The sequence below is a fragment of the Pseudomyrmex gracilis genome, unplaced genomic scaffold, assembly GCF_002006095.1.
Source record: "Pseudomyrmex gracilis isolate BER0280 unplaced genomic scaffold, ASM200609v1 scaffold_2414, whole genome shotgun sequence".
NCBI classification, from domain to species: Eukaryota; Metazoa; Arthropoda; class Insecta; order Hymenoptera; family Formicidae; genus Pseudomyrmex; species Pseudomyrmex gracilis.
Window position 1 is genome coordinate 3228 of NW_018022998.1, and position 12807 is coordinate 16034.

Genomic DNA, 12807 nt, shown 5'->3' on the forward strand with positions numbered 1-12807 from the left:
ATTGTAGCAATAAAACATATTTAGAAAAACATATATAATTTGTCCGGATTTTGGCGCCGCACCCTGTATATATTATACTTAAATACTATTATAACTGATTTTAAGTTGTGAAAATCAGCTAATTGCAAGAAACTGTGTCATACACCACTCGCTTTTTTAGTTCGCTTCTTGATAGAAGATTGCATGAAATAAGCGTTTTTTTTTATCAATGAAAATCATATATACTTACAAACGTACCATCGCTTTTCACGCGCTCATTGGGTCATATGTATTAATTAATCACACAATAACTATTGCGAATTATGCACAATGGTACATCTCTTTTCGATAGAGATTTATTTCAATCTACTTTCACATTTCAACGTGGTCAAAATTTTTCAAACATTCTGTATATTGCACTAAAGCAGTGGTTCCTAGCAGTAAAGAACTAAGCAATAAAAAATTAAGCAGCAAAACAATGTGTCACCGAAATGTTAATATCTAATGTTAAGCATTTAGTACAGAATAATTGCACATATAATATGTAAAATGTATTAAGATTTTACAGCGTCAGTCAGTCTAGTTGCACACTTTCTTCTGAAAACATATCAGAATAAGGATTTTCGAGTTTGGTTGCAATCGAGTTAGAGTAACGTGTTTTCAATTCTTGTATTTGTTCTTCTAAATTATTTATTATTTCTGGTATCAAAGAACCGAACTTCTTGTCATCGGACAAACTTTCTTCTGATCTGAAAATTACACATTACCAATGTGTTCGTATATTTTCTACGATATATATCAGAATGTATTTTATCTCGTAGTTAAATATACTATTTACTTATTGTGAGATGTCTTGATGGCTAGCAAGTATAAAGCTTCCAGTAAATGGGTAGGTATCTTAGAATAATCTAAATAAAAATAATTTGAACAATGAGACAATGTAATCTTTGTAGAAATATTGCATCTCAACTTTCTTAATAATCTAAAACGTAACAAATTATTCTGAAAAATTTTGTGTGATATCAGTTTTTCCAACTGTGCAATGAACTCAGCTTGTTTCAATAACTGTCGTATGTGGCCCTGAATGTGAAAACATTAATTGATTATTTCAGTTATTCTAAATATTAAATTGATTATTTCAGTTATTCTAAATGTTAAATAAGTACCCAGATAGCCAAATGTGAAAACTCTATAAAGCAAATCATTATATAGATTAAGTTGCTCGCCAATTGCTGTTGTTTTTATTTAATGCAACAAAAATGTTTTTGTCAATTCAGTATCAATATGCTGAGTTTTATTATCAATCAATTGTTGTAGCCAATGTTTATGACATGTGAGTCAGCAATATGTAAGCAATATATGAGCAATAATTTTTATTCATAAGTTGAGAAAAATAATATAAGTTTATTGCCGATGAGTTGTTGAGAACTTGCTGTTATTATATTTTGAAAACAGTTGCTGGCAAGAACATACTGAAAAGAGGATACATCCTTTTGTTACATTGCTGAACACATACGAGTAATATTTGTGGCAAGTTGCCAACAACTTGCACTCAGTTGGCTATCTGGGTAGATGCATAACAATCTATTGATAAATAATATAATAAAAAAATAATATAAATATCTTCTAAATTGAAAGTTATATTTTCAAGTCATAATTTTTATATATTGTACCTCTTTCTCGAGAGCTTGAATGTCGTTGACCGCTAGACCGGTCATAAGGTTGATCAGAATAATACTGGTAAGTATGATAAAACTAAAGAATATAATTCTAGCAGTTATCGGTAGGAAATCTTCTTCATTATCTGTAGAATCTGTGCTTGTACTATTATTAAACAGATCCGTGTACTCGTACTCGCCTGTCATCATTACTACAGTCGACACGATTGCTTTGTAAAAACTACCGAACTGGTCTTTTCTGTGAAACACGATCATAAAACTCAGAGCGAATCCAATGATCAAAAATCCAAAAATCAAAATAACCTGAAAGAAAATACTTTTCTTTTTCGAAAAGTGATTACAAAAGCAATAGCTTATTCTAAGAAATAACTTATGAAAATTCAGCAAGAATCTGATTCTTATATTTGATTATTTACTTATTATCTAACCTTTAAAACGTTTTTTAATACTGTAGAAAACATTAGCGCATAGTATCCCCACATAGGAAATCGACCTATTAGTAGCAACGTTTGCATCCAACTAAGCAAAATTGCGATAGAAAGACAGTGCAATATCCACTGTGCGCAATGTAGTTTTTCAATTTCTTCTTTATCGCAGTTTGCGAATTCGCTACCTATCGCCGGTGCGAGTGATACAATTGCGCATAGGATTGACAGCCACGTTTCTACTTGTTTTGCAAAATGCCTGAAATATACAATATATATTTCATGAGTGAGCTCTAATTAAAAGTTTTTAATATATATGTAAATACATACTTATTAATTATAGATAATTTAGTTACTTGGGTTCTAATAAAAATTGTGCCAAACTGTGAGCCAAAGGAAAACAGGAAAACACATACAGAATCCTCGGAATTGGCAAAATATCAACAGTGTTATTGTTTATAAACATCAGAGCAAAGATTGAGAGACAAACGACAAAGGACAAATGTACGAGCAACAGAAAAATGAAAAATATCTTTAATCTTGCCCATTTTAATCTAAGAAACATCTCTACAAGAGGATGCTGCAATATTGCCAATTGTGATATGCCCAACGCTGCGTTTATGATAGCCATGACTACTGCCATTTGATGTTTTTGAAATGCCGGAGTCAATATTTTGAAGTCGACTTCAATCTGTAACAGTAAAATACCTCATTGACTTAGATCTTTTATATTCATGTCAATGGAGTAACGAGAATATTTGCATGCCTCATAAAAAAATTATGTATCTTTAAAAAAATAAGTTTATAGAAGTTTTATATACATACCCCAGTTTTTATATCTTCATATTTTTCCGAAGAATTGTCGGTCATTTTTACTGAGGAATCCAAAATGTACGTTAAACATTCTACAGGCCGTGAAATATGAGTGAATATGGCGTTAGCCGCAGTAATACCCTTTTCCATCGCCGCGGTTAAATCAGCTCCGTGATTAATCAATATTTGTACGCACTCAGAGTGACCATAAAAAGCAGCTATATGAAGAGGTGTGCAATTCATCTAAATGAGAAAGTAATTTAGTCGTCGCGGATTCTTGTTAGTATACTATCAAAAAAAAAAAAAAAGATTCGATATGATTTACGTCGTCGCGCATGTCAATGTAATAGGATTGTGTTGTGTTCAATAGAGCCAACAGTGCTCTACTGTTTCCTGTTCTCGCTGCGATATGCAACGGCGTGTTTCCGAACTTGTTGCACCGAATTATTCGTGCGCCTTTTGTCAACAGTAGTTTAATCGTTTCTACACTACCTATCATCGTTGCATGGTGCAAAACCGTAGTACCTAGCAAAGCACGGCATATTTATATTTGGATGATAATTATCGAGTGTGTCATTGTGGCATAAATGTGTTTTTTTTTTCTAATGATTGACAAAAATTTGCCATGAAACATCGTAAATGATTTTTTAATACTGATTACGCAACTATACTTGATTGTGTAAATCATACCTGTTACTTGATGAATTTCGTTGATATACGATTGTTTTGCTGATATCAATATTGTTACGATCTCCAAGAATTTCCTCACCTCATTTGGATCATCGCGATTAGTCACTGCGATTCCCGCCAGAAGCAACGGAGTTGTAAGACGTTCGTCCCGAACGTCAACGCGTGCACCACTTTCGACTAAAATGCGCACGACGTCAGCGTGATTATTTTTTACCGCTTGATGTAGTGGTGATCTTCCCCAGCACATGGGTAACGGTAACTAACAATGTTTAAAAAAATACAATTTTTTCCTTTTGTGAAGTTGTAACGTTTTTAGATTTTTGCCATAGTGTTTATCGTACAAACCTTTTGTCCAATTGAGGTAGATTTTAAGTTCATATCTCTGCTACAGAAAGAGATTCCGACTTGGGTGTTGATTTTTGCTCCACATTCAAGGAGCCGTTTGGTGACATCGACGTGGCCGCAATGTGCTGCATAGTAAAGGGCAGTTCTGCCGATTTTGTCGGATCCATTTACGTCAGCACCTTTTTCAATGAGCTGATTCAATAAATCAATGTTTCCTTGCCAAGCAACTACTTGCAGAGCCGTCACTTCAAGAACGCCTACTGTCTGTTTAAATGTGGTTACTGTGTCTTGCGCCAAGAGTCGATTTACTTCGTCAAAGTTGCCACTCTCGATCGCCGCCACAAATGTGAGACAAACCGGATCACTTGCCGACATTTTATTAATTCTTTCGCGTTTACTGACGAAGTAATAACTAATCCATAATTCTATGAAGTTTCTCGAACGATTACTGCAGAACTAATGTAGGTGCCGAGGTCACACAAAGACGGAACGGAATGGTATCAGGATTGATAGGAAACCGTCGATTGAGGTCGCTCTTCTTCTGATGCTTCTTAGCTCTTCGGGGCAAGTCTGTCTCGGAAAGTCTAAGAACCGGTTTGTTATATCCAACAAGAAAAATAAAACGATAATCCAATATAGATATGTAAGGTCGACAAGTTTGAACCAGATGCAGGATAATATGCAAATTAAAACACATTGGTGCTAGAAGACGCACGTTGTGCGTCTTTCAGATTTTTCACATTCCTTAAATAAATGGAATTAATGATACGCTATTAACAGTTCAATTTTTTTTTCAGTGTATCAATACGTTTTAACTTTAAGGTTTCTTCACTTAATATACTGTATAAAATATTATGTAACATAAATATTAATGTCCAAAAAGAAAATTTCGCTGAATACATCTGTACGCATTTATATTGGATTATTTATTCATCTATATTAGAATTTAATTGTACGCGAATCTGAAGATCGTTATTTATACCTTTATGTTATTTAATAGGATAATCCCAAATGTTAAGTTTTGTTTGTAATTTAAGAATGATCGAACAAGATGTATGCATAATCATTGATAAGAATGAATTTTGTAATTAGATAATTAACAATATTTACTGTTTTGAATAAACGCTCTAGACGTTGCTAATGCTCGAACATGTCTTGCCATTTTTTTAAGAATAAACGTTGTGTAATTGCACTACTCTCTTAAGTAGAATCAGTGCATTGCACTGAAAATCAGTAAATAATTGACTCAGTGGAAGATTTATAACTACTGAATCAGTAAATATAATATATAGTAGTTATAACTACTTAAGAGAATGCATATATGCATACGACGCGGTTTGTATATATCCAGCTATCACGCAATTTCTCTTATGCAAAGCCATGATGAAGCCAGCAGTCGAGAATTACCTAGACAAAAAATATTGCGGAAAATACAAATTATAATTTGGGTAAATATATTTGCAAACTTTATACTTTTTTTTGATGGCACACGTATTTCAACAATCTTATTGTAAAACGTACACTTTTGCTGTCTTACTCGTATTTCTAATTTTTTTATACCACCGTAAGGCAATTTTATACATATTGATATTTAGGCTCTGAAGAGCATACAAATAAAGTCGAAATGTATATGTGCGATATCGTTTTAATGTATATTTTAGATAAAATATATTTCTCGCGTTGCAAAAAGATCCAACACTAGCTTTTTACTCTTTTTTTGCATATTTGAATTTTTATAGAGCCACATTTTTTCTTTCGTTTTATTATTTATTGTGTGAGTATGTATCGACACAACTAAAATTTGGTTTTGAGAATAAAAGGAAACAATAAATACAAAAGAAAGGAAAAGTCGCTGACCGTGACTTGTAATAGAAAGCGGATACGAAAGTCACTGTAAAGCACGACAAGCGAGAAAAAGTCGCAAAGAAGGAGCAGAAGAATTTGAAACTTTTAGAAATAAGAAGAACAATGAAATGTTTCCAGGCGAAAGAAAACACATCAGAGATTAAACGCTCACATTTGAAGTAGCCATATCAACGTATCGAAACATTCAGATAAACAGAAGAGAATCACACGCCCTGACAAATCATAAGGATCAGTAGATGTAAGCTTAATGTTCTTTAGCACTGAGAACAGCAAGAGTAACAGAAAAACCAAACGTTGAGTAACAGATGAAGAAATAAGAAAGTTGCGAACATAGGACAATAAACAGAAAGAAGAAGAGAGTGAATTAATAAAATAGAAAATAAACAGATCCAAGAGGATGGGTGGAAATTGATTTAGACGGTCTTTTGTACCTACCTAGTTTTGAAGGACGCTCTAAAAAATAACGCAGAGAAACACTGGAAAACAAGTTCAAATAAGCTGTCTTGTCAGAACGCACGGCTGCAGCCGTCTGATTACACAAACGCTTGAATGTTGACCAGTCGACGGGAAGTCTCGATAATCTAAATTTCTTAAATGCGCGACACTTTAAAGAAATTACCCAATTTGATCTTGTATGTCATAATGATGTTAAAACTACTTAATATTTGTTTCCTAAATGTTGTTACTACATCACGTGCAAGGTTACAGTAAAGTACACGAAGAGTTAAATGTCCGTCTCATAGTTCCTCGGTGACGTCAATAGATATATGATAGTTAGCGAAGATTTACGATTAACACATATGAAATGATGTTACTACATTTCTGTCACAGATACGTAATATACATGCATTCGAACACCATCATAAGACGTATTTTCGTCATTCACATTTAGTTACTTTCTTTTTTCTCGACATTAGGTGACTACGTTTATTTTGAAACATATACATAGGTAGTTACTTCATTGCGGTCCAGAGCAGCTGCTTTCTTCAATTCGGCTGCATTTTTGACGTTATACTAAATGGCAGTATAACACCGAAAATCCGCAGCATAGAGCAATGGTTCTGGTGGTAAATGAATAAAAACCGTCTTTGACATGGCCTTTAGCTCGGGTACTGAAATTGCATTCTGAAACGACAGAGTTGCTCGTGTAGCAACTATAAAGACGGGTAATGAAATTTATAAGCGCTCTATACAGCGCACTATACAGAAAAAGTTGTGCGCCCCTGATGGATTTAACGAATAAAATTGAGAGTTTTTATTTAACGACAGTATTGGTTGTTTCTAACGCGAGATTTAAGTGTTAGTGGTTTACTTGACTACATGTATTCTTGAAGCTTGACTTGATAAATAAAAATGTTAAGTATTTATACAAATTCATTAATACTGTTAATATGTAAATATTGACTTTAACACATGTAAAATTTATGTAACTTAATTATTGCAAGTTCTGTTCAAGACAAACCAGACTGTTAAGAATTGATCAATATTGAAATGCTAATAGTAGTTTTTCGACGACGATGTATACGTCTCTTGACTAATGCGCAATCGAGTAAATTTGGCATTTTTCGATAAAGCCCATTCTACAATAAGCGCAAGTCTTCAGGTTTCGTAGAATTAATCAATTGCAAGTGCTCAATTGACTAATTTGATCAGTGAGAGTATTCACGAAAGATCTACGTCATGCGCTTAGTGTAGAACGTGCTTAATGCGAGTGATATAAGTACTGCTTGCTTCATTCTGTCTTCAACCGTTGTCATGAAAAGATCTCGAGTTCAAATGCTGTGAACAAAGAATTATACAAAAAGTGTTAAAGACTCGTGCGTACTTGATTTCGTCCAAACCAGCGAAACTTTATAATTGTTAGAGTACAAAAAAACCTCGTCTTTGTGTGAATTTGCCACCTATATTTCCGCAGCAACCGTTCGCAAGCTTTCACAAAATAGTGGATCAGTTATTAATTTGTCGTATAACGCGGAAGTAGTATACTGTTGGCACATCGGGATACTTACGATTTCGTGAAGGCGATCGAGGAAGGCGACTTAATGGAAGCGAAACAACTTTTCACGCAAGACGCATTTATTGAGAGCGTAACTGATTTTAAAGTGACGGCCATGCAACTAGTTGCTTGGCAGGAAGACATTGATTTATTAAATAAGCTCATCGATAAAGGCGCTGATGTAAACAGCGTAGACTCAATTGGCAGATCTGCTCTTTATTATGCGGCAGATCGCGGCTACGCCGAAGTTACCGGGCAACTTCTTGATTGTGGAGCGAATATCAACGTCCGAGTCAAAATTCCTTCCAATAATCAAGATGTAAATTACTAGAAACATATTCCAATTAGGTAAAAAGTTTGTACGATAAACACTACGACAACGAGAAAAGTTACAAATTTGACTTTTTGTGTGAAAACACATTACATTTTTTTGACGTTACAATTCCCCGTGTGCTGAGAAAGAACATCTCTACATCAAGCGGTAAAAAATAATCACGCTGACGTCGTGCGCATTTTAATCGAAAGTGGTGCACGCGTTGACATTCGAAGCGAATGTTGTATACATCCGTTGCTTCTAGCGGGAATCGCAGTGAATAATCTCTATGATCCGAATGAAATGAAAAAGTTCTTCGAGATCGTGACATTATTGGTATCCGCAAGAGCGGATATCAACGAAATTCATCAAGTAATAGGTATGATTCACACAAGCAAGTATAGTTGCGTAATCGGTATTAAAAAATCATTTACGATGTTTCATCGCAAATTGCTTGCTTCACCGCACATTTCCGTCAGTCACTAGAAAAAAAAAAACTCAGTTATGCCACAATGACACACACGTTATTTACTATCCAAATATAAATATGACGTGCTTTGCTAGGTACAACGGTTTTACATCATGCAACGATGATAGATAGTGTAGAAACATGATTTTTTTGTACAGATTAATCCAATCTAACTTTATACTTCGGCTGTGTCAACGATTTTCAGACACACTGTATGTATACATATTATGTATATAAAATGCAACTGTAAATGTTTTTGTCAATAGAATGTTGTGCATGAAAGTATTTAAACAAAAACTATCTGAAAAAATTAAATTATGATTTTACAAGACTACTTACGTCAATTAATGAAACAAGCAAAGTTTTGTGCACATTTAGAAAAACACAAAATCGTTTTGGGTTTTGCTCAATACACCAAGCTGATATATTCAAAAGTTACTTTTTTAAATATATTTGAGGAGCCATATTCCCACAAGGATTACAGTGTCTCCTTGGTTAAATTTTAGTAAGTTGCAGTATTCTAATGTACTTACTTGTGTAATGGAAACTTTATATTCGCTAGCCGTCTTGCAAAACATAAATAGTATAATATGTAACTGTGGCATAAAACATATTCAGAAATTGTAGTTATTACGTGCACACAAATGTACTTGTATTATTTTTCAGTTTAAAAGAAAATTTGTGTGTAAAACTTTAAAATTCACTATGATCTTTGGTTTCCGTAATGTTACGTACACGCGCAACATGAAAGTGTCAAATTTTGTTGTATTATAGGAACATAACCGCGTGTTACGTCCTGGGGACTCCACGGGCCCCTTTTTCTTGCAACGTGACGCGCCGACATACAATGAATTCCTTTTTTTAGAAATAATAAATAACACGAACGGACTCGGACTTCGACGCGATAGACGCGCAAATAGAAATCGTGCCGACGCCCGAAAACAATAAACCGAGCCTAGCAACGATCCTAAAAATTCCTTCGTAGACGATAGCAAACAGAAATTTTTATTATTGTTTAAACATCCCGAGCAACTTTCCAAACAAACCCAGATATCTCCGGGCCAGGAAGAACACCGCTCATAAAAATTAGACCAGCCGGAGCAAATAGAACTCCGGTGCCACGAGCGATTTTATTATATACAAATAGGAAAGGGTCTAGGTGACGATCGAAAACCAACACTCTCCCTTTTCCCTTCTTCGGAAAATCGGACGAGTCGACCGAGCCGAGAGATCGTCGCCGATTGGCGATCTCACGAAGTTTACCCGACCACTAACTAACAAATGGGAACTGGCGAAGCTCGACTGAGTTTTCCGATTGGGAGAGTCCTCGCTTACCCAAAATTGTATATAAGCCAGGACTCTCAAAACCAAAAGAGTCAGTGCCGCAGATTTTAGAAGCACCACAGCGAGTGAGTGAGTGACAGTGAGTGCAGAATGTGAGATCTCAGAGTGAACTACTGCGCCGCAACAGCCTAGAACCTTTTATTAATCAACATCACTGGTCCGCAGCAAATAGTAAGTCCACATCATTATATATACGGAGGTTCCACTTCTCGCGAAATTAAAAGCTGACGTCGCGATTGATTTTCGGAGATATCGGGAAACAGTCAAAATAAACAAATATATAGATACACTCAAAATTCGGTTTACTCGGAAGGGCTACTCGCGGTGTGTAACCGTCTCGGGTGGCGTCCGAATTACTTCTTTTTCCTTCTTAAATCACGGAAACAAACAAAACCCGCTTATTTCCGAATATCAATCTTAGAATCATGACACATCCAAATTTATTTCTATCATTAAATCTATCGGAACCTAAGAAATGAAACAAAACCGAATTTGTCAATTGACATAAGGAACTACAATTCTAAGATGATCTAAGTTGCGTAAACATGAGTTAAAGAGGCTGGCTGCACTAAACAACTCGTATTCCCTCTCTCTCTCACACTTGCACCCTAGCTTATAGATTACTTTGTAGGAAACGATTATGCGCTCCGTCATTGTATTAGTTTCAACATACTTTTGTATGTTAGTAATTTGCTAAGATTTTAATTTGTCTTTTTTTTAATAAATATAACTACTTTATAATGTGTAGAATCAAACTAAAGAATTATTCTTTCACCGAAAAAATTATATTCTTATAAGTAGAAGATTTTATACTTAAAAAATCTTCTTAAAGATTTTAGATGATATTCTTCTGAAATTAAGAATATATTCTTTATTTAAGAATATATTCTTAATTTAAGAATATAGTCTTTTTCGACAGTGAGATAAATATATATTTTTCTATAGAGGCTTTTTATATTCTAATCAGTATATATTCGTATCAATATTACTATTTAGAGGATTTTCCTCTTAAAATAAGAAACTCTTCTTGGCGCCTATTTTAGTATAACATATACTTAAAGTAAGTGGGATATCCTCAAAACAAGAATACAATTTTTTCGGTGTTGTTATCCTTCTCTCCGTACAACCCACTCTCACTTCCTCGTTAAAATCGCTAGGTCCCGTCCTTGGTAAATAAGATTTGCGTCTCAGACCTAAAAAGGGACCAACGAGCGAGTGTTCGCTAGACAGAGTAAGATCGGCGTACGCCGTTGACCTGTCGACGAATATAAACAAACTTGCTCGACACTCTCACAGCGAAACTTCCGTGTCCACTGTAAAGAGAGATATGGAAATCGACGCGTTTACTGTTGCGTCATACCACAACCCGACCGTATCCATGGGCCAGGACGTAACACGCGCAAACACGAAATAACGAAACACAAATCTTAAAATAAAAATAAAATCGAAATGACGTCGCGACATTATTTACCACATCCTTTACCACATCCTAAACTTGATATGATAACGTCTTGGTGTGGATTCCCCAACTATATATTTTGGCAGCAGTCGTTCGAGAGATTTCATAAGTTCGAGAATCGATTACTACTTTGTCAGTAATAACGCGAAAACATTAATAATGCCGGCAAGTGATCCGGATTGTCTCGCATTCGTGGCGGCGATTGAGATTGGCGAGTTTGACAAAGCAAATCAACTTTTGGCGCGAGACAACGAAAACAAGTTCATTCAGCCAGTAGGCGTTCTTGAAGTGACGGCTCTGCAAGTAGCTGCTTGGCAAGGAAACATTGATTTATTAAATCAGCTCATCAAAAAAGGTGCTGACGTAAATGGATTTGACAAAATCGGCAGAACTGCCCTTTACTATGCAGCACATTGCGGCCACGTCGATGTTACCAAACGACTTCTTGAATGTAAAGCAGAAATCAACACCCAAGTCGGAATCCATTCCTGTAGCAGAGATATGCACTTGGAATCTACCTCAATTGGACAAAATGTTCGTACGATTAGCACTACAGCAAAAACCTAAAAACCGTTACAATTATGAAAAAAAAAACACTTTGTACTTTTTTTAACATTTTAGTTACCGTTACCCATGCGGAGAAGATCACCACTAAATCAAGCGGTAAGAAATAATCACGCTGACGTCGTGCGCATTTTAATCGAAAATGGTGCACGTGCTGACATTCGAGACCACCGTTTTACACCTCCGTTGCTACTGGCAGGAATCGCAGTAAATACTCGTGATGATCCGAATGAAATGAAGAAATTCTTCGAGATCGTCAAATTATTGGTATCCGCAGGAGCGGATATCAACGAAATTTATCAAGGAACAGGTATGATTCACACAAGCAACTATAGTTGCGTAATCAATATTAAAAAATTTTTTACGATGTTTCATCGCAAATTACTTGCTTTACCGCATATTTCTGAGTCACTAAAAGACAACCTTAGTTATGCCACATTAACATACACGTTATTTTCTATCCAAATATAATTACGACGTACTTTGCTAGGTACAACGGTGTTGCACCATGCAACGATGTATGGTAGTGTAGAAACGATTGAACTACTGGTGGCAAAAGGCGCACGGATATATCAGTGCAGCAAGTTTAGAAACACTCCGTTTCATATTGCAGCAAGAGCAGGAGACAGCAGGGCACTGTTGGCTTTATTGAATACAAAACAACCTTATTTCATCGACATGGGCGACCACGTAAATCATATCGAATTTTTTCTTTTGATATTATAGCAACAAGAAAATCTGCGACGGCTAAGGAATAGCGCATTTTCTCGTTTAGATGAACCGCACAGCTCTTCACAGAGCGGCTTTTCATGGTCATCGTAAGTGCGTACAAATACTGATTAATCACGGTGCTAACATAGCCGCG

The 12807-nt window shown here is 35.4% G+C and overlaps 2 protein-coding genes across 2 annotated transcripts; one reads left to right on the top strand and one right to left on the bottom strand.

Moving 5' to 3' along the window:
• Positions 1 to 17: 17 nt before the first annotated feature.
• On the bottom strand, positions 18 to 6301 carry LOC109862808 (transient receptor potential channel pyrexia-like). Its single transcript, XM_020442952.1, has 10 exons — positions 6233 to 6301; positions 3932 to 4515; positions 3587 to 3845; positions 3222 to 3421; positions 2909 to 3139; positions 2440 to 2774; positions 2087 to 2342; positions 1653 to 1961; positions 818 to 1059; positions 18 to 728 (listed from the first exon to the last, which is right to left on the bottom strand). Exons 2-10 carry the CDS (start codon positions 4304 to 4306, stop codon positions 554 to 556), a joined length of 2382 nt encoding a protein of 793 aa, XP_020298541.1. The 5' UTR covers positions 4307 to 4515; positions 6233 to 6301; the 3' UTR covers positions 18 to 553.
• A 4900-nt stretch (positions 6302 to 11201) lies between these two features.
• LOC109862807 (ankyrin repeat, PH and SEC7 domain containing protein secG-like) lies at positions 11202 to 12801 on the top strand (the record flags this gene model as incomplete). Its single annotated transcript, XM_020442951.1, has 4 exons — positions 11202 to 11912; positions 12000 to 12252; positions 12433 to 12632; positions 12718 to 12801. Coding segments are annotated over exons 1-4 (912 nt in total), but the record flags the coding sequence as incomplete, so codon positions are not given.
• Between the last annotated feature and the right edge of the window lie 6 nt (positions 12802 to 12807).